The 21,775-nt window shown below is 41.5% G+C and overlaps 1 protein-coding gene and 1 non-coding gene across 2 annotated transcripts in view; both read right to left on the minus strand.

Moving 5' to 3' along the window:
• Positions 1-21,775, minus strand: part of CCDC6 (coiled-coil domain containing 6) — a 107,091-nt gene that overhangs the window by 3,962 nt on the left and 81,354 nt on the right. The window contains exons 4-7 of the mRNA XM_026013579.2: positions 20,306-20,409; positions 18,116-18,276; positions 12,455-12,611; positions 9,458-9,558 (exon numbers count right to left, since the gene is read on the minus strand). Coding sequence (XP_025869364.2) covers positions 9,458-9,558; positions 12,455-12,611; positions 18,116-18,276; positions 20,306-20,409 — 523 coding nt within the window. The remainder of the gene's footprint in view (positions 1-9,457; positions 9,559-12,454; positions 12,612-18,115; positions 18,277-20,305; positions 20,410-21,775) is intronic.
• Positions 2,257-2,360, minus strand: LOC112931091 (U6 spliceosomal RNA). Its single transcript, XR_003237265.1, has one exon. It is a non-coding gene; the product is annotated as a U6 spliceosomal RNA (small nuclear RNA).

The following is a 21,775-nucleotide window of genomic DNA, read 5'->3' on the forward strand; positions in this document are numbered from 1 at the left end:
TATATAATATTTAAAAAGAGGAGATTTCCCCCTATTAAAAAACAAAACAAAATCAGACCTTTCCAGGAGTCCAACTGAGATACAGAGTAGTAAAAAGACATGAGAAGAAATGAGTCATGTAGAAAAAATTAGAGCAAAGGGATCAACATCAGATGCAAGACAAGTGTCAAAAGAGACACTAACAATAATGAGACAAAACCACTGTGTGTATTGTGTGTGTGTATGTATACCTGTCATAAAGGCAAACAAAAATCACTACTGATAATTTTGCAACTTCTGGTTACTCAACGAAGAAAACAGAAGCCCTATATATGCCACTGTTTCCAAAAAGAAACTGGTATTTAAGGAAGAAACAACCCCAAGCCCACTGTAATGATCTATACAGTCTTCATCTAGGACCAAAGAATCACCTCCAAAGTGTTTTTAAAATACTCAAGCCCAGACTTTCCTTTCTATTAGATAGGTCTGGGTTGGGCTTCAAATAGTTGTATTTTTCAAACAGTCTAACATGTTCAAGCTAAGCTGCCCTGGTCTTTGCAAGTTACATGCTGCTGGTCCAGTGGTATGGAGCGATGCTTATTTATCACTGAATAAATACAGTGATCTTTATATCTTTGAGTTCCCAGCATCTACCAGGGCATCTATCACAGAGAAGTTCCATGTGAATGAATGGAATGAAAATGGAAACACAGGAGCAAGTTGAGGAGTTTGGATAGAACTATGTATTTTCAATCACTCTGGTTTTATTGTTGTGGTTTTAATTACCACACAGTTAACATACAGTGTTATATTAGTTTCAGATGTAACAGATTCAACGCTTATACACAATACCCCTTATACACAATACCCCATGCTCATCACAGCAAGTGCCCTCCTCAATCCCATCATCTACCTATTTCCTCCATCCTCCTCCCACCTCCCCTCTGGTAACCCTCAGTTCATTCTCTGTAGTTAAGTCTTTCTGTTTCTTCTCTCTCCTTATTTCCTTTGCTCATCTGTTTTGTTTTTTAAATTCCACATGAATGAAATCACTTAGTATTTGTCTTTCCCTGACTTATTTCCCTTAGTACTATATTCTCTAGTTCCATCTATGTCATTGAAGATGGCAAGATTTCATTTTTTATGGCTGAATAATATTCTATTATACATATCTATCTATCTATACCCATCTGCTTTATCCATTCATCAATCAATGGACACTTGGGCTGCTTCCCTATGTTGGCTATTGTAAATAACGCTGCACATAGGAGTGCATGTATCACTTTGAATTAGTGGGTTTTTTTGTTTGTTTGTTTTTGTTTTTTTGTTTGTTTGTTGTTTGGTAAATACCTAGTAGTATGATTACTGCATCTTACGGTAGTTCTACTTTTAACTTCTTGAGTAACTTCCATATTGCTTTCCACAGTGGGTACAGCAGTTTACATGCCCACCAATAGTGCAAAAGAGTTCCTTTTGTCTGCATCCTTCCCGAACCCGTTGTTTCTTATGTTATTGATTTTAGCCTTTCCGACAGATGTGAGGTGATACCTCATTGTACTTTTGATTTGCAATTGATTTGTATCCCTGATGATGAGTAGTGTTGAGCATCTTTTCACGTGTCTGTTGGCAATTTGTATGTCTTCTTTGGAGAAACATCTGTTCATGTCTTTTGCCCATTTTTTAATTGGATTACTTGTTTTTTATATATGTATTTTGGATACTATACCTTTATCAGATATGTCATTTACTAATATCTTCCCCTATTCCAGAGGATTGCCTCTCAACTCTGTTGTTCACTGTGTAGAAACTTATTTTGATGAAGTCCCAAAAGTTTATTTTTGCTTTCGTTTCCCTTGCCTCAGGACATCTATCTAGAAAGAAGTTGCTATGGCCTATGTCAGAGATACTATCTATGCTCTCATCTACAATTTTTATGGTATCAGGTTTCACTTTTAGGTCTTTAATCCATTTTGAATTTATTTTTGTGTACAGTGTAAGAAAGTGGTCTAGTTGCATTCTTTTTCATGTTGCTGTCCTGTTTTCCCAGCACCATCTGTTGAAGAGACTGTCTTTTTCCCATTGGATATTCTTTCCTGCTTTGTTGAAGATTAATTGACCATTGTGGATTTACTTCTAGGTTTTCTCATCTGTTCCATTGATCAATGAGTCTATTTCTGTGCCAGTACCATATTGTTTTGATTGCTACATCTTTGTAACTTGAGTCTAGAATTTGGTACCACCAGCTTTGTTTTCTTTTGTCAAATTTGCTTTGGTTAAAAAAATATGGAATGCTTCATGAATTTGCATGTCATCTTTGTGCAGGGGCCATGCTAATCTTGGTATTATTCCAATTTTAGTGTATGTTCTGCTGAAATGAGTGCAATTTTCAACCACTTTGAATCTAAGATCAGCTATTAGATGCCAAGCAATATGAACTCCACTTGAACTCTTTTCTGAATACAATAAAAATAAGAAGCTGTTATTTTCTTTTGGCTTCCATGGCTGAGACTTGCAGCCTCCAAGCCTACCTTTAGTTGTCTTGTCCCAGAATTTGTGTCCTCAACATCAAAAGTCAAGGGTTTATTTTAGTTCTTGATTTGACTGTCAATTAATGCTTTCTATTTGGCACGTTTCCATTCCAATTGTGGATCTGGGGTTCACATTTACAAAATGGAGGTCTGGAGTAAAGTCTTTGGAAACTAAGTGGCCATGTTTATTTTTACCACAAGGACTTCGTTCAGCTGGAGGAGGAAAGAAGAGGTTTTATTTAAATAGTTCTGAGGAATACAACCCTAATTCTGTTTCTTATGAAAGTGATGAAATTTAAGAGAAAGGCTATGAAAGTGGATCCTTATCCAAAGACTCTTATAAAGGCCTCTGTCCTTGGCTCCAACCTATCTCTTAATGTTGTGGGTCAGCAATTCTCAACAGAGTATCAAAGCCCTCACTCAGGCCCAAACCAGATGAAATCAGAACCTATGGAAGCAGGGCCCCAGGGCGGCCAGTGTACAAACCACAGTGACCTTATCACTCTCACTCTGACCTCCACTGCTCAGTTCCCAGCATGTCCTGGGCTTCTCTCTACCTTCTTCCCTGGCCATGAGGGCCCTCGACTAGCCTTTGAAGGCAGACAGACGAGCCCCTAGAGCTGAATGCCACATTAGCTCCAACTCTAGTTCTGCCACTTGGCACTGAGTGACAGGGGACTTCAGATCCGTCAACTGTAAAATGAGATTACTGTAGTGGCCTCACAAGGTTGCTGTGGGGATGAAATGAGTAACTGTCACAAAGTGCTGGGAGAGTGCCTGGCCACCGATGGCCTCATTAAGCTTCAGCTCATGAAGTTCCTTTAAGGCCAATCTCAAAAGTGCTCTATGCATAGCTCTCTCTTTTTCGAATCTCTTCTTAAAACTATTTCAATTTTTTACAATTATAACCTTTTATTCTGAAACCGTTTACCACTCACATGAAGCTGCAAACACATGACAGAGTTCTACTGGACGCTGCAGGCAGCCTCCACCAACAAGCTTTTCCATAAGCACAGCAGTGTCAACCCCAGAAACTGACACAGGTCGCCTCCTAGTGACGAAGACCCAGACTTGCATTGGACTTCCTCAGGGTTTACTGCACTGCACTCTTCCTGTGTCCACATGTGTATACAGCTCAAAGTCATTTTATCACATGTATAGACTCAAGTTAACAGTCATCACAACTGGTCTGTCACCACAAAGAAACTCCCTTGTGTCAGTCCTTTCACTAATCACACCTTTCCACTCATCCTATGCCCCAGCAATGACTGATCTATTCTCTCACTGTAATGTTGTCACTTTGAGAGAGTCCTATAAATGAAATCGTACAGCATAAAACCCTCCAAGGAGTGGATGTCCAACAGTTTAGCTACTTCACCTTCTGCATAAAATTCATTATGCTTGGCCTTGTAAAGTTTCTTATAAAGATGGGACGCCTGGGTGGCTCAGCAGTTGGGTGCCTCCCTTTGGCCCAGGGTGTGATCCTGAGTCCCAGGATCGAGTCCCACATTGGGCTCCCTGCATGAAGCCTGCTTCTCCCTGTGTCTCTGCCTCTCTCTGTGTCTCTCAGGAATAAATTTTAAAAAAGTTTCTTGTAAAGAGTTTTGCTTCTTGTATTTCTCTCCTACACCTCCCCCAGCCTTGTTGTTGATGATGAGCTCTTAAGAGGCCACAGACTCTGTCTTAGTGCTTTTTGTTTTCCCTTAAGTTATCATCATGCACCAGACCTTCTGGAGCACAAATACAATACAGGATGAGAAACCAAAAATACCTAGGTTGAAAATGCCAAACCCCAAACACCAGTCTATTAATAAATCAAATACTATGGCTTTTCAAAGCTATTGCTACAATAAATTTCTCTTGCTCTCATATAGTTAATGTATTAACTACAATAAAAATGAGACTTATTTCACCATCCACAAGCTCAAGGCAAAATGAAGTAAGTACAAATGTGTATCATCTGTATGAACCCAACTATCTAAAAGAACACTGGGGTGGGGGAGACCTCAGAAAACAGTAACCTTTTTTTTTTTATTATTAAGATTTTATTCATGAGAGACACAGAGAGAGGCAGAGACATAGGCAGAGGGAGAAGTAGGCTCCCTGTGGAGTCTGATACAGGACTCAATCACAGGACCCTGGGATCATGACCTGAGCCAAAGAAGCTCAACCATTCAGCCACCAAGGTGCCCCTGAAAACACTAACATTTTAACACCACTTCTGGATAGAAAGATTCAGGATGACTTTATTTCTGCCTATCCCCTTCTGACTGTCCCCAAATTTTCTTTAGTATCTTTTTGCTAATGAAAAAAAAAAAATGTAGAACCAAACTAAAGGCAGATACCTTTGCTTCCTTTTAAGATTATTTTAAATTATGATTTTATGATAATTATATAAGTTACACGTAAGACCACTGTCTTCGCAAAAAAGTCAAATATAGACACAATTTCCTCTTGAAATCTCCCTTATCTGTTTCCGTCCCCATCACTCCATCAAGACTGCTCTTGCAAAGTCAGCGGTGTTTCCATGCTGCCAGCTGCAACAACCATTCTCCACTCTTCACTGTACTTGACCCTGGAGGCCGTGTGACAAAGCTGACCACCCTCTTCTTGGTGAAAGGCTTTGTATGAGATCATATTCCAATTTTCCTTCCACTCCCCTGAGAGCCATTTCCCAATCTTGTTCGCTAGGTTTTCCTCCTGTATTTGACTTCTAAATATCGCAGCTGCATCAGGATCAGACAGGAGGGCTTTTCTCTGCTCCCTTTATCTACTATGACTTGGTGAGATCTCTACTTCTGTGGCTTTCTTTAAAAATAAACTTTTAATTTTAGAATACTTTAAGGTTTACAGAAAAGTGGCAAAAGTAATACAGAGAGTTCCAGGATGGCCACACTCAGAATCCCCTATTATTAACATCTTATGCTAGTATAACACATTTGTCACAACTAATAAACTGATACTGACACATTATTATTAACTCATGTTCCAACTTGTCTGGATTTCCTGAAGTTTTACCTAATGTCTCTTTTTTGTTCCAGGATCCCATATAGGATACCAGTTTAGTATTTAACTGTCAGGTCTCCTGAGGTGCCTCTTGGCTGCGGCAGTTCCTCAATTTTCGTTGTTTTTGAAGAGCTTGTCCCATTGGGGGTGTATTGATCAGATATTCTGCAGACAGACTATCCCTGAACTGGGGTCTGTCTGATGTTTTCCACGTGGTTAGACTAGGGTTATGGGTTTTTTGGGAGAAGTCTACAGATGTGAAGTGCCATTTTCGTTGTATGTAGGGTAAGATACAGCTCACCACTGTCAACGCGGACCCTGATGGCCTGGCTGAGGCCACGTTCATCAAGTTTCTCCACTGTAACGTTACTCTTTTTTTTCCCCCCTTTTCCACACATTCTTTGAAAGGAAGACACTATGTCCTCCCACATTTAAAGAGTAAAGAGTTATTTCCACTTCCTTGAGAGCAGAGCAGCTACATAAATTATTTGGAATTCTTTCATAGGAGAGATCGGTTTCTCCTCCCTTGTTTTTTACTCAGTCATTTATTTATACTAGTATAAATTCATGGATATTTATTTTATGTTTGGGTTATAACCTAACACTTTTTTTCTTTCGCTGCTCAGATTGTTTCAGCTTTGGCTTTTGGGAGCATTTTTGGTGGGCTCCTGTGTCTCTTTCACATACCTTCATCTTGCTGTTTTTTGAGCACCTCCTTCCTTTGCAGCATTACTAGATTTTCTGGGTTCGTCCTGTAGGTTCCCTGCTCCAAACCCTCCAACATCCATTTCTCCAAGGAGTTCACAGCTCTTTTCACTGGAGAATGGAATTAAAAACCCAGATCTGGGGACACCTGGGTGGTGTAGCGGTTGACCATCTGCCTTTGGCTCAGATAGTGATCTCAGGGTCTGGGGATTGAGTTCTGCATCAGGGTCCCCCCAGGGAGCCTGTTTCTCCCTTTGCCTATGTCTCTGCCTCTCTCTGTGTCTCTCATTGAATAAATAAATAAAATCTTAAAAAAAAAAAAAAAAGAAAAGAAAAGAAAAGAAAAACAAAACACCCAGATCTGGGCAGTGGGTATGCTTGTTGCTAGTGGGGTAGTGGGGTGTAGACACTTTTTCAAACTTTGTTATACCCCATCTATGATTTAGGCACATCAAAATATGCTAATTGGGAGTGTCTTGTTGTTAGGCTGCCTAAAATAACGGACAACCTGAAATCAGCAACCTTATTGCTGATAAGTAATATTCTCCCCAAATATGATCTGCATATGTAAGTCAATACATTTTTTTTTAAGATTTTTTTAAAGATCCCCCAGGATCCCGTGATCACAACCTGAGCCAAAGGCAGACGTTCAACCACCCAGCCACGCAGGTGCCCCATGTCGATACATTATTAAGAAAAGGATCCTTCAAAAGTTCTAGGAAATAGAACTTTCAAACTGAAAGAGGAAGTATTTCAACAACTTGATGAAATACAAGACTGTCAATGTTAATCAGAAATGGTAAGGGAACAAATAAGCACTCACCATGCTTAAAATGGAAATAAAAGCTACACACACACACACACACAACATAATTCCACTAAGAAAGTGATTAGATATTCTTAATACCAAGAACCACAACTTCTTCCAATAAAAACTAAATTGAAAGGCAAACTTGAAAATTCAGGTTTTGCTGATATACTATGTATAGAACTGCAAGGGACTAGATAAGGAGTAATTCTCTGGCCAAATATGAGATAAAATCTACTTTAATGATATTACACAACTTTAAAATAAGACACAAAGGTTCTTCTCACTTAGGCTGGCTGAAAGAAAAAAAAAAAAATCTAGGTGTTACTTATTACTTAGTCCAAGGGAAAAGCAAATGGCTCATCTCTACAGGAAAGTCCCCCATACAGGGATAGGTGCAGTGAAAGTCAAAATTACGTACACAGAATAAGATCTTCTGATTGAGTATCTATTACAACATAAGTTGATATTCCCAACTAAGGTCTGATTTTTGCTTTTGCTTTATTCAAAGTCCACAACATTACACTTAATGTATTGGAAAATACATGCCTCTAAGGATTTCTTTAGGTTTAAATAAATCAAACAGAAGGCTAAATTATACTAAATATGAATCAGCATCACCATCAACTATAAAAACTATCTTCCATATTGCTCCTTCCTGAAGCATGCCTTCCTTTTATGTCAATAAGTTAGAAGGCAAAGAAGGACTTTATCGTGGTAATGAAACTGAAGTGCTGTTTGGGGAAAATGGAGAGGCAGCAAGAAAGAGGGAGCTTTTGGAGAGATTTAAAGGCCACCAGAGAACAGGAGAAACAGATTCCAGAACATCCTCTGGGAAAGAACAAGGGGAGATGGTCATGCACTGCTCCATGACACGAAGCCCTTTGGTTTGTGAACAACTCCTCTTTACCCTGCCTGAACTGGACAAAAGTTGCTATGCTTTGTGCCGGATGTTCTTTTGATTTCTCCTCTTGAAAATAAAAGAAAGAAAGGAAGGTCCCAGCAGCAGAGCACTGGGAAGGATCTAACCTCAGCATGTGCGGAATGTGCATTACTGCGGCCTTTCCCCTCATCCACCTGAAGGTCCACCTGAAGGGCATTCCCTGTTGTCCATTGTCACAATTGTCACAACATACAAAGTCATAGAACCCCTAACACACAGCTGTTTTACTTTCCAAACCCACAAAGCCTCTTCCTGCCGCCATCCTTCTAAAAGCAGGCGCTCACTTTATTCTGCTGTGAAACTCCACTCCCCCACACACATACTTTCTCCCCAGCTCTGTTTAAAATCTGTTTACCAGCAAGCACAAGAAACTCAGACTTGTCCCTTTAGTCACAAGATGCGATCCCTTGGCTGCCTACCTTTTCTTCCCTCCCTCCACTCCCCTGGCAGGTCCCTGGCCCCCTGCTTCCTCTTTCATCCTTGCTGGATCATTGACTTGCCCTCCTGGCCTGAGAGCCCCACGCTGTGCTGGTTCTGAGCCAGAGACCGGGAGGGAGGCCTGGGGGGCTGGTTTTTGGGGTCAGATGAAGACAAGCACGCCTTTGAGGGAAAGGCTTTTGAGGAGCAAAGCCAGATGCAGAAGCAAAGCCAAAAGCAAGGCCAGTTTCTTCATGCAGGGCCTGCCTGTTGGGGCCCAGTCACACTACACGGGTCAGCTCACCAGTTGGCTCACTAGTCAGTTCACTGACCAGTTGGCTCAACCACCAGTCGGCTACCCGGTCAGCTCACCAGTCCTATTCACCAGGCAGCTCTCCAGTCTGCTCACTAGTCCAGCTTACCAGCTGGCTGACCAGCTCACCGGCTGGCTGACCAGCTCACCATCAGTCAGCTCACCCACCAGTCGGCTCACCAGTCAGCTCCCCAGCCACCAGTAATCTCAGGAGGCAGTTTAGTGCTCCAAAGGACAAAGGCTTTGGGAAGCAAGACCTTCCCCGCCTTGCCACCTCCTGGACCTGTGACCAACAGCCACTGTACTTTTAAATCACTGCTTCAATTTTAACATGGGAAAATGATGCCTATATTAATTATTCTGAGAGTAGAAATGAGATATAATGTATGTAAAATAAAATAATAGAAGCCCCAGGAGGTGTGCTATGCTCCATCTTAGACATCTATGCAAGGCTCTGTCAATCCACTGGCACTTAAAAATCAAAGACAGTCTTTTAAAAAAGGATTTTTGGATTAAAATTCCTTTTCAACAACAACAAAAAAATGAAAAAACACCAGCTGGCACTGTAACATTTATGCTTAAAAATTTCAGGCTAAAACTCTGTCTTGATAGTGATTTGTTTTTCATGTTTCTGAAAAACACATGACTGTTCTCCCTCTGTTTACAAGATTTTTATATGCTAGAGGGGAGCATATTTGGGGATGCCTATGAAACATACCAGAAATCATCCACAGAAGTAGCTGAGAATGTGTACTCACCGGGTGATATAGGCCTGCTTGAACTTGGCGAAGGTGTGTAAGGGATCGGGCTGGACACAGTGCGAGGTCTTAATCCTTGTGCAGACATCTCGTTAAAATACCTAAAGGAGAGGGGGGGAAAGTATCAGAACTGCATGCATTATTTTTTTTTTTTTAAGATTTTATAAATTTGAGAGCAAGAGCAAGAGAGAGGGTGTTCACAAGCATGAGCAGGAGGAGGGGCAGAGTTGTAGAAGCAGACTCCCCACTGAGAAGGGAGCCCATGCAGGGTTCAATCCCTTGAAATCACCAACTGAAGACAAATGCTTAACTGACTGAGCCACCCAGGCGCCCTGTGAATTGCATGCATTTCAGTAGTTCTTAAGAGAACTCCTAAGAGACAAGGTTTGGGGTTCCTATCTTGAGGTCAAACTGGGTATTGAGAGAGTGATGCTATAGCTAAGAGACATGCATAAAGCAGACTCAGGTGTCACAAAGCTCCACTGCTTAGTAAACACCCCTCTCCCTAGGGGTACAGGGTAGGGAAATATGGAACACTGTAGCTCCAGGTGGAGGCCTACTAACAGCTGTGCCATTCAACAGAGAGGACTGGGCTTTTCTTCATCAGATAATAAAAGCTATGTAGAAATCTACCTCCACTGTCCCAAGGATTATTGGCACATCCATGTTTTGATGGCTACACTTAAATTGTTACTTGAAACTCAAACTCAAGCAAGCCCTGCAAGATGTATGTCATCAAATTAATGCTTAAAGTTAACAGGTATTCCTGTGAATTGAATATTTAAAGCTTAAAGGTAATGGTATTCCTGTGAAGTGGGTATCAATCATTTACAAGGTAAGCCTTGCTTAATAAACAGCCACATACTAGAATGTAGCAAAGACATAGCACCGTGCACCTACTGTGGTCCACCTGGCCACACCATGCCAGCTCGGACTTCATCCCAGATGTGGAAGTCACATTGGACCTGAGAATACTCAGGCCTGATCATCAGGAATGTCAGCCTTCACTATGTGAACAAGCACAGAATGCTGACAAGGAGAAATTTCTGCTTGAGAGACTTCCCAACAAGCTAACCTTTGGCCACATGTGCAGGCCTCTTTATCCCGGGGAAGATCTCAGCCCTGACTGCCAATCAGTTCACGACAAGAACGTTAACACGGCCATTTCCACACTAGTTCATTTGACTCAAAGAAAACTGGGCTCCCAAATCTGACGTGCATCTCTCAACTAGAGCCCCATTCCTAACTCTGCCCGCCTTTGAGGGCAGCCTGCCAAGGTGGCACCAAGTTGCATTTATTGTAACCTACATCCACCAGGCAGCAAAACTGCCTCTTGGTCTTTAAGGAATAAACACACCTGTAGACACCTTAAGTTTCCAACTATTTTCTTTCTCCCCAATGTGACATCATCATTTATAACAGGGAGAGGAGTCTTTATTGAGCCACTGTATTCTAGCTGGGATAATGTGACCTATGAAAAGATAAGGCAAACATCTGGAGTAAATACCAGTTCTGGAAAAAAAAAAAATATCTGGAAGCCTAAAGTAGCTTCAGTATTTTCACCACGGTGGAAAGATGCTGCCCCTCAGAGTGTGCTGCACTCAAAATCAGGTACAGGGCACCATGTGGTGTTAATACAAGATCTGCTCTATGTCTTAAGATAGTTTATAAAATAGTTTAGTATTCTAGCTGATGGTTTTAGTCAAATGGCTTTCAGAGGACAAGGATTTTTAGTGAGAGGGGAACACTGTTGGAAAGAAATCAGTGAAATTCAAGGCTAAAAAAAAGTTTATGATATAAACTTCTGAGAAAAAATATTTATTCTTTTCAAATGAGGAAGCATATACACAGACATTTTAAATATGATAAGCCATTGTAAGTTTTTTTATTATAAAAATATAGACCTCCGTTATAGAAAACCTCAGATTTTTCTTAAAATGATAATACCACTGAACACAGGAAATTGATCAAAAGCTTTGTTAATAACCCTCTGGATCTATCCAGTCACGGAAAGAGAAAGGAAGTGATTATGAAGTGCTCTGGTGTTGACAGTCAACATGATTCATCGTGATCATTAGGAGATCCTGGTCTCCGACACTGACTGCCCAATCCTGTTGGAGGAGATGCCCAAGGGAGCTCGGTCTGACCCCTCACACTAAGATACCAACACATAAGGCCAGGGCAACCCTGATCCAGAACACAGAATTTCCTTGCAGAAATGATCTGGTTCAAAGAAAGCCCAATTTCCCAAATGCTGGGTTTCTCTGTTGATTGCAATTTTTTTAAGTTGGATTTGTTGCTGTTGCTTATCCTGACAATCACCTCACTCCCAAGCGGGGGTGTCGCGGGGGGTGGTGGTGTGGGAATGGGTGGATTCTGGACAACTGGATAAGAGAGAAATGCTGGGGCCATTGCCTCTACTTATTAACCACAGATGACTCTCATTTCAGCCCATTTCTCGGTGGGATAATGAGAGGGTTAGTCATAGACACTTCAGCAGTTAAAGGCACTGCACTGGTTTTATTTTTTTAAAGTAGCTGCAATAAGGCTCAGCAGTTTCCAAGTTGTTAAGATAAGACCTCTGCCTTTCAGCACCCTCCACCTGTCTCCTGATGATCCTTCCAACCCAGACCCACATGGAGCTTGCTCATCCACATCTAGGACTTAAGATGCTCCCATACTTTGAACAGACACAGTGCAGGACAAGAGAAACTCAACAACTCTGCAAACTCTGTCTCTCTATACATAACCCTCCATTTCTCTCTTGACCAAGTAATTTTAGAAAGGCAATTTATTCTTGGTCTTTTGTGTTTATAGAAAATGGTCAATCTTCTGTATTCCCCATGCTCAGTATCTACTCTGATGTGGTGGTGGTTGTCATCACCACAAGCAAATGTAGGAGCCATCTCCTTCCACATCGAGCCAGATGTGAGAGGAGAACTCTTGGAGCCTGGTCTGATTTGGTTTTCTCACAAGGCTCATAAGACATGCACACACCTTTCATCATCCATTTCCAGGCTGGACTCGCTCTCGGACAGCTGTCGACAGAGTGCTTCCCTTCTCTCCATCTCTCTCTGCAGCTTCCTCTGCAGCCGCAGGTTCTCCTCCCGCATGTGACGCTCCTCCTCCAGATACTGTGCCATTTTCTCAGAATCTGAAAGGCCAGAATCCTCCATTAAACCATGTTTCATGCAATCATACTCCAATGTGAACTAAGAAGACAGCAGTCTGGCTCCTATGCTACAAAGAATGTGGTCGTTCTCCCACGCATGAGGAGATCTGGATTTAAAGTTTACCCCATGTACCAAAGTTTACCAACAATTTGCATTTAGAAAAAAAAATACAGAAAGCAGCTTTGCGAGGTTAGCTATCTTCACTCCCACTGACGTGCCTTCTGAAGTGCCATATGTGGAGGAGGAAATGAATGGTGGAGCCATAGCAAAGTCAGGACTTAGCAGCCACCAGAGCTCTCTACGCTGCTAGAGCAGAGAGGTGGGAGCCCAGCTGCGGTGAATGATTCGGCCCGAGGTGTCCCTCAAGGAGGGACCAATCCTGCTGCCCTCAGCTCTAGGCACAAAGGGGGCTGTCATACCTGTGCACCGGTGCACTACAACACAGTTGGAAAGTTAGAATCTGTTTATGAAAATAAAAACTGACACAGTAAACAACTTCAGATGCATAGGTCAAGTCTAACTTTTGGTGTGTCTATAAGACTCTATTTCTGCCTCGCGCACAGCCTCCCTGAGTCAAGATGGCAGGTGAAGACCCCTATGCAGCTGGGCTCCAGGGATGGAGTCTTGCTGATGACAAATACTGTTCTTCAGGGGCTGCCCCATATAACGAGGCTTCTGCTACAATTACTGGTTTCCTAGGCCAGAGCCGAACAGCCTCAGAGCTCAACACTGGAGCTGGCTGAGCCCATCAGATTCTCTCTTCAGGAATCTGAAATGTGGGACTGACAATTTCATGAGGCTCTAGGATCTCCTTGCACTGAGTTCCCTAGAGCTTTCACAATCTCTGCCTTTCTGATGTTACTCTGTGCAGGATTGCGGGGTACCTTCTGGCACCACTCCAATGAACAATAAAACATGGCCCTCTCCGACCCCTTTGCTGGTTTACTTCTGACAGAATATGTTGTCACCAAAATAATACTAATATAAAATTCAGTATCTGCCCATCTTCTTGCTTCCTTCCTTTTTCTGCTCTCTCAGCCAATGAACTTGGAAAAAGTAAAATCTCCATGTACTTCTCTTTTCTGAAAAACAGCTACAAAGTGTGAGTGGTCATGATCATATCTAAGGGGGAGTCCTACAGGTTACTGCTCCATATTATTAGCCCACTCCAAATTTAAGAATGAAGGAAGGAGTGGAATTCCACACTGACCCATTCTTTCCCACAAAGTGACCTTATTCCAACTCCTAATCCATCCAATTAGTTTGTTTTAAGACCTTTTTATGAAGGTCTGATGTTTTAGCAAATAATGATTTCTGATGATAAATATTCAATGATTTCCCAGACAGCATCATTATAGAATATATAAAAGCTTCTTGAACATCCTTATTTTAGAAATTCAAATAAAAATACCAAAAACACTAAGTTATTAAACACTATTATGTGCACTAAACACTAAATCCTTCAGTTGTTTTAATAGAACCAGAAACCCTGCTGTCTAATCCAGATGCAAAAATCTCTTTAATTGAAGGCATGCTGGGAAAATATTTACAAAGTACACTTTTAATATAAGCGATTTAAATTATTTCACCCCAAATATGCAAACCTGCAGAATTTTTCACTAGCTCAACAGGAAGCACTAGATTGGCCCCTTGGAGTATTATTGTTTCTAGAACAAGAGGGGCGGCTGTTGGAGCAAGCTGCCTTTCTTTTCTATAAATAGGAAAGCTTCAGAGAATTGAGGATTCATGAGGCTTCCAGAACAATCATTTAAGAGAAAACACTGTCTTTGAGATGCAATCCTTTAGCATCTGGGGAAATCAGCAGGGGACTCCTTAAACAATAATCTATACACAAGAACATCAGTCAGCAGGAGTGATGACTGGAGGACTTGCCTGGCATCTGGACAATTAACCCAGAAGCTAGAGGACAGAGAAGGCACCAGGCCAACACCTCTGGGTGTGACAGACCAGCCACAGATGGCTGACACCGCGGTATTCCTTGGGTGCCCTCTGCTGGCACATCCCCACACTTGATTTCAAGACTGGATTTACTCTCATCAGTCACCTGATGTGACTGTGACTTATGATGTAAGAAAGGGTCACTCTATCACCCTCTCTTACACAGAGCTCTCTAAGACTTAGGGCCACAGCTGATGCTTCCCCCAGCCATCTCAGTCAAAAACCACATCGACAGAGGGGGACTTCTGGACAGACTCCAAACAGGTGGGTCTCATATGATCTGAATGATTTTGCATTCTTTTAAGCATACGGTTAGAAAATGCTGATGCCCAGAACCCAGCCCAAACCAGAATCCTGAGGATGAGGCCTTTTCATCAGTATACTGGAAAGTCCCCGAGTGATTCTTACATTTAACCCAAGGTGGGAACTATTGGGAAACAGGTTCGAGTGCTGATTCAGACAGACCTGGAGAGTGAGGAGCCAAGCACCCAACAACAGCCTGGGGGGCAGGCTACCTGACTCGGGAGGAGGAAGCAAAGTCACTAACTCATCCTCTAAACCAGTGCAGACCTGTAGTGAGCCAGCTGGGCACCACATGTCCCTTCTGCCAGTCAGCCTTCTCTGCCCTCACAAAATGGCACTTATGGATGCTTCTGTTCACATCTGCAGTCTCTCCCAAGACCAAACAGTGCCACAGGACAAGAGTAACTAGAATAAAAAATTTTCCCTCCATTTCTTCTAACAACTGTATCTAAGGCACAAGAAAAGTATACAAAGTAATACGTGAACCGACAGCTCTGAAAGGCACTTAGACAGCTCTGAAAGGCACTTAAAGACCTATCTGTCCGGCACACCAAAAACTCAAAAAATATCCTAACATTATCTAGTATTTGAGAACTCACTGATTTGTTTTCATAACATGTATGTGACGGCCCTCAACCTGAGGTACACATCAGAAGCCCTTGTATTTAAAAAAAAAAAAAAAAAAAATGGAGAACCATTACTCCCAGAGTAAGCCCAGAATCCTGTTTCAGGTTTGAGAGAACAACAGGCCCCCGAAGATGTCCACATCCTAATCTCTGAGGCCTGTGATGAAGTTTCCTTACGTGGCCAAAGGACTTTCCAGATGTGAAGTAGTTAAGGACCATGGAATGGGAATTTACCTTGGATTATGTGACTTGCAAATATAATCACAGGGTCTTGTAGGAAGGAAGCAGGGGGTCAGAGTGGAACGATGCGCACATTGATGCAGGCAGGAATGCTGCCAAAGCAGGGAAGGGACTATGAGCCAAAATGGGTAGGCAGCCTCTAAAAGCTGGACAAAACCAGGAAACAGAGCCTCTCTTAGAGCCTTCTACAAGAAACCAGCCGTGCTGACACCTTGATGTTAGCCCAAGGAGACCTATTGTGGACCTCAGACCTCCAGAACTGTACTTTAATACACTTGTGTTACTTTAAGTGACTAAGTGGTCACTTAGTGACTGTGTGGTCATTTGTTACTGCAACAACAGGAAACTAACACTATTTCTTATAGGTTCAGGTTCCCAGGATGATCTTGAGTCACCATCCCAGATGTACTACTGGACTAGAACTTGCAATATACTTTAGAGAGGAAAACATAAAGGTAAAAATCATTGAAATTTTAAATGCACAGTCACTTGACTCAACAAATCCACTTCTGGAGTTTATCCTGAAGATGTTCTTCCTCAGGTGTCAAATGTGAGGACAAAGATGTTTATTGTGGTTTATTGTGGTTGCATCACAACCAAAACGGGTCGGTCCACTGGTATGGGACTAGTTAAATAAATTCTGGTATACAGCACTGACGGGCGATACGTTCTAAGATCCTTGGTGGATGCCTGACACTGAGGATGACCCCAAACCCTGTATATACTGGTTTTTTCCTAAATATACACCCTATGATTCAGTTTAATTTCTAAATTAGGCACAGTAAGTGGTTAACAAAGTAATATTAAAAGAGAACAATTATAACAATATAGTGTAATAAAGTTCTATTAAGTGGTCCCTGTCTCCCTTGCAGGGGCCCAGGGTAGGCCACTCCAAGATGAGCCACTTTGGCATGAACAGTATTTTGAGGTAAAAGCTTTCCACACCCAGCAGATTCAGAAAGAGCTCTTTACCTCCCCTTCAACTGCCTGCCCATATCAGGAAGAGACCTATGACAGAGATTCCTCTTTATCTAGAAAACTTATCTACGTAAGAGGACAAGCTTTGTTTTTCAAACATCTCTTCTCACCTTCCCGCTAAGGTCCATCTCCTTTTGTATCCTCAGACCCCTACCTTTTTCCCTTGCTCATATAAACTTTCTGGTGCCTGGCTGTTCTTGCAATTTCCACGTCTGTGTGGATTCTCTGTACATATGCTATTAAATTTGGTTTTCTCCTGTTAATCTGTCTCATGTCAATTTGTTTCTTAGTCTGGCCAGAAGGTCCTTGAAGGGCAAGGGAAATTATTCCTCCCCAACATTCTCAAAACATCTTACTGTGCTGTACTCACCCTCCTTGTGATGAGGTGACATGATAAAATGCCTATGTAAGGAGATGAAGTGAGGGGAACGGCACAGTCGTTGGTGACATATCATCACTACTGACCCTCTGACGGTAGGTCAGGAGGATCACCAGTCTCCCACTGCAGGTGACCACAGGTAACTGACACTGTTGAAAGTGAAACTGTGGGTAAGAGGTATCCATACAACCTAATACTAAGCAGCTTTTAAAAAGGGAATCAGACAGCTCTCTGTATGTTATTGGTAAGGAAAAACGGACAAGATATAGAAAGTAAAAACAGAAAAATACAGAGGAGTGTGTTCATTCTGCTGCTTTTTGTATAAAATAAGTTTACGTAGACACATATGTGTACCTGGGAGAATAGATTTTAAAAAAACGTGTAACTGTGAAAAATGGGTGGTTGGGGGTCAGGGGTGAGAGGGAGAACCCCACTTCCCCTGCACTATCTATTCAAATGCATCTGAGCAGCCTAGAAGCAAGAACAGGAAAAACCCAAGTAAATGCACAGTGACCTAATCAAGCGTTTAGAAATCTAGTTCCTTTGATTCCCAACTCCACATCTTGACATTTACCCAAACAATAAGCATACATTTTAAAAGCATTTCTTCTTCAAGTGTGATGAACAAAGGTCAGCTGATGCTAAAATTTAGTAGTAAGAACGATAAACACTCTATTCTCTGCCTTAATTCCCTGAAAGCATATTTGTTCCTACAATCTTAGAGATAAACACAGGGAGAATATAGTACCCGATTCTGAACCCTCCTGAAATTATCTGCTTTTCTAGAAGTATTCTAAACTATTTGCTTGTCCTACTATATAATACTTTCAAAAATAATTGATTCCAGGATGATAGAAAGATGCCTATACATATGTACTGGTAATGAAGTACAGTATGGATCTGATTTATGCAAGTTCAATGGTAAATACTAGTAAACCCTGCGCTTGGTAAACAGATTAATTCTGTACACAGAAGACCAGTGAAACCAGAGGCTACATACGCTGTAGCTGAGCGGCTCTCAGCTGCTTCTTCAGCCTCTCCACTTCATTCTTTAAGAACCTGATGTGGCGCATCATGTTTTCTGGAGAGTCTATCTCCATGGAGATGTCTCTAGGCGACGGAGGAGCAGAGACCGGCTGGTCTAACTTCTCCTGCAGGATTCTTCCGTGGAAAGAAAAATTCCAACAATGAAACACAGTTTGCCTTAGAAGACAAAACCACATACTAGCAGGAGAGTTTGTTTTAATAGCAAGCTCCTGTGAATCACCGGAATTCATGGGGCTGTCAAATTCAGACTCTGCCTATTTTATACGTACTTCTGGTCTCCCTTTCCTGGTATCCAGGTCTAGGGCAGAGGGCAAAGCCCAAGGATCCACCCTCTTCTTTTTCTTTTAAATGACCACTGGTAATTAAGCATTAGTGAAAAAGTCTCCAATATTTGCTTCCGATTACTATGCCTGGCATACAGTAGGCGCTCAGAATTATCTGCTGACTAAATGCTCGCTACGTTGTTTGCGGGAACAGATACTTAAGAAATTTCACTCTTGACATTTTCTGGTCAAACTTCCAAATTAGGGCAACGCCTGTGGCGCAGCGGTTTAGTGCCGCCTGCAGCCTGGGGTGTGATCCTGGAGGCCCGGGATCAAGTCCCACGTCGGGCTCCCTGCATGGAGCCTGCTTCTCCCTCTGCCTGTGTCTCTGCCTCTCTCTCTCTCTCCCTCTCTCTCTCTCTCTGTCTCTCTGTGCCTCTATGAATAAATAAAAATCTTAAAAAAAAAAACAAAAACTTCCAAATTATGTACTAGGATCTCCCCTTGGAAGGTGACACCATATAGACTCCACTTCTAAAATTCCCTCCTGAAAAACCAATCCTGAAGGCACGGCAAACCAGGCTGAAGGCCCTATGCTTATGGCCACAGCACAGGTAAAAAGAAGACAAAACAAAATCATAATCACTGGGTTAGTAATCGGTGGTCCCACTTCTCTGCCAATTATTTTTAGTTTGGAGCACAAGGAATGTGAATATTCAACAGCTTTTCACCGACTGAATGATTATTTCATATCATTTACCACAATACTTTGATACTTACACATATAAAAACTCCAGCTGTGTTCTGCAAAGGAAGACAAACTGGCTATGGACCTCTATGTCTCTTTTTATAAGCCGCTAGGGTCTTGGTTTGGTTTGGCTTTTAACTCTTTACCTTTAAGTCTGCACAAATGCAAGTTGTGAATTACCTTCAAGCCTGCCTTTGTTGAGAAAATTGGTTGTTAAATATTGTAATGGTCCCTGCCTTTATTAAATAACTTTTCATAATTCAATTTATTAGTACCACTACATAATGCAAAACATACCCGACTCAACTACATACAGCTTGAATATTTCCCTAGAGATAAAGCTCTAATTTTCACTTTTCTTAAAGCCTGTGATATGACTATATTTTGCAAATTTAGAGATGAACTCAAAATAACTTACGGATGTTCATCCAAACCAAATACTGATGGCAAAAGGACTCTGGTTAGCAAACAAAAGATCCCAGTGAAGTAGATTAATGAACGTTTTTAAAAATTCCCTTTCTACACCCACACGCACACATCCTACATACAGAATCCTACGTTCTTCAAGTCCTGCTTCATCATCCCCAATATATGTAGTACTTAAAAATTAGGTTCCAGAAATGTTTGCTGTTGAATGACATTTCACATCCATGTACATATATTTAGTACGATTCCTAACCTTAACTATGGACAGCTATTTACAGTAAGTTTTAAAGTTAACAGATTTTCCTATTAAAATCTCAGCCTTCTCAATGAAGTACATTTTAGAGATGTGTCATATTAACTGTACACAGTACACATCTAAGCACGTGAGAAGACTGGGGAAGCCAGTTCAGTAAGGTAAAAAGTTAAGTTGCAGTTATCTTTCCCGAACATTTTAAAGGTGAACAACAGCATCTTGACTAATTTCCCCATAGCTTTCACCCCAAATGAAAGGAAATTGTACTGGGACTTTAAGAGAGAATTATAAAGAGGTAACCAACATGAGACGAGGTCAAAAGCTTTCCACTTTTTTTTTGGTTTGGCAAATTACCCAAGGAATTAAAACACCCCTTTCTTATTCATCAGCCACACCCAGAGAAAAACCCCAGAAGTGCACGCGCCCCACACTGAACAGGAAGACTAAACAAACCGCTTCTCAGCTTCAAGTTTGTCCATCCTTTTCCAGAGACGATTAACTAGTGCTTCTTGTTCTTGTTCCAAAGTATTTTCAAGGTCGATCTTCTCTCGTCTCAACTAAAGGAAGGAAAAAAGTTTTACTGAGAATAGCAAGCCATTTAAACTTTGTTAATGAGATTTTTTTGATTGGACCGTTAGGACCCCCTTACTGGAGAAAACTGCAAAGAAATGGCCAATTTCCTGGCAGACACATTAAGTGCATCTAGTTCTTAAACTTTAATTGAGAAAACCGAGACAGGTTCATTCTTTGATGTTAAAGCTTAATTGCTGTCTGGTACATGAATCACACTGCTTGTTTCAGCATTTATTCAAGGCACATGCAAAGTCTTCCTTAAAGAGTGTTTGGGGGAACTCGGCTTACCACTCATACCAGGACTTTTCTGGGTTTGTGCCCTGACCCCAGTCCTGCATGGAGTTCATGTTAAACCAGAAAGCTTATATTACCATTTATATAAATAACTCAATACCTGAAGACAATTCTACATATTGATTAATGGATGCACAATACTAGTTACCCGTGAGGAGGTAGGGAAAAGGAAGGTTTGATGGGGCGGGAGGGGGAGTATGCAGTTGTAAAGTAAGCCCCCAAAATGCACTCTACTTCATGAAGAGCAGAAGCAATGGGAAACTTCATTAAATCAATCAATATTGGGCAATACGCAAATACTGTGAACAATGCCAGCCACTGGCTAAATAGGGGTGTAGCAGGGAAACAGGTCAGAATTTTCTACCCTTATGACACATTTTAGTGGGGTTCAAGACAGTAAATGAAATAAATTACATACTTTGGTAGAGAGTGAAAGAGATATGAAGAAAAAGAAAAAAATTTCACAGCAACATGCAGAGGAAATGTGTTACGTCATTCTTGATACTTCTCTGCATGTCTGAGATATTAAATAATTTTAACAGAATTTTTCTTTTTTTTTTTTTTTAAGAAAGAAAGGCTATGGTACTGCCCCTATGCTGTCTCTTATAATAGCAACTCACCTTTTCAATCACTGAGTCAACAAATTATTTTTGATTGCACAGCTATTTTGACTTTCTCAGCAGGTCATAGAGGCAAGCTTCCCACTGACCAAAGATCCCTGTATGGGGTGCCTGTGTAGCTCAGTTAAGTGGCTGGCTCTTGATTTCCACTCAGGTCACAATCTCAGGGTCCTGGGATCATGCCCCACATCAGGCTCCTTGCTCAGCAGGGAGTCTGCTTCTCCCTCCCTCTCCCTCTGCCCCTTCCCTGTTTTCTAAGATAAATAAATAAATCTTTAAAAAGAAAAATCTCTGCATATACAGTAAGATGAGACCACTACTACGTATAAACTGTAGTCTTATAAGGCAACCAAAGCAGACCTTCCTAACAGTGAATATGCCAAGATCACATGGTCAAATGAAAATACAGCTTGGCAATATTTCCCTGCATAGAGGT

This window comes from Vulpes vulpes, chromosome 4, assembly GCF_048418805.1.
Source record: "Vulpes vulpes isolate BD-2025 chromosome 4, VulVul3, whole genome shotgun sequence".
In the NCBI taxonomy this organism is placed as follows: domain Eukaryota; kingdom Metazoa; phylum Chordata; class Mammalia; order Carnivora; family Canidae; genus Vulpes; species Vulpes vulpes.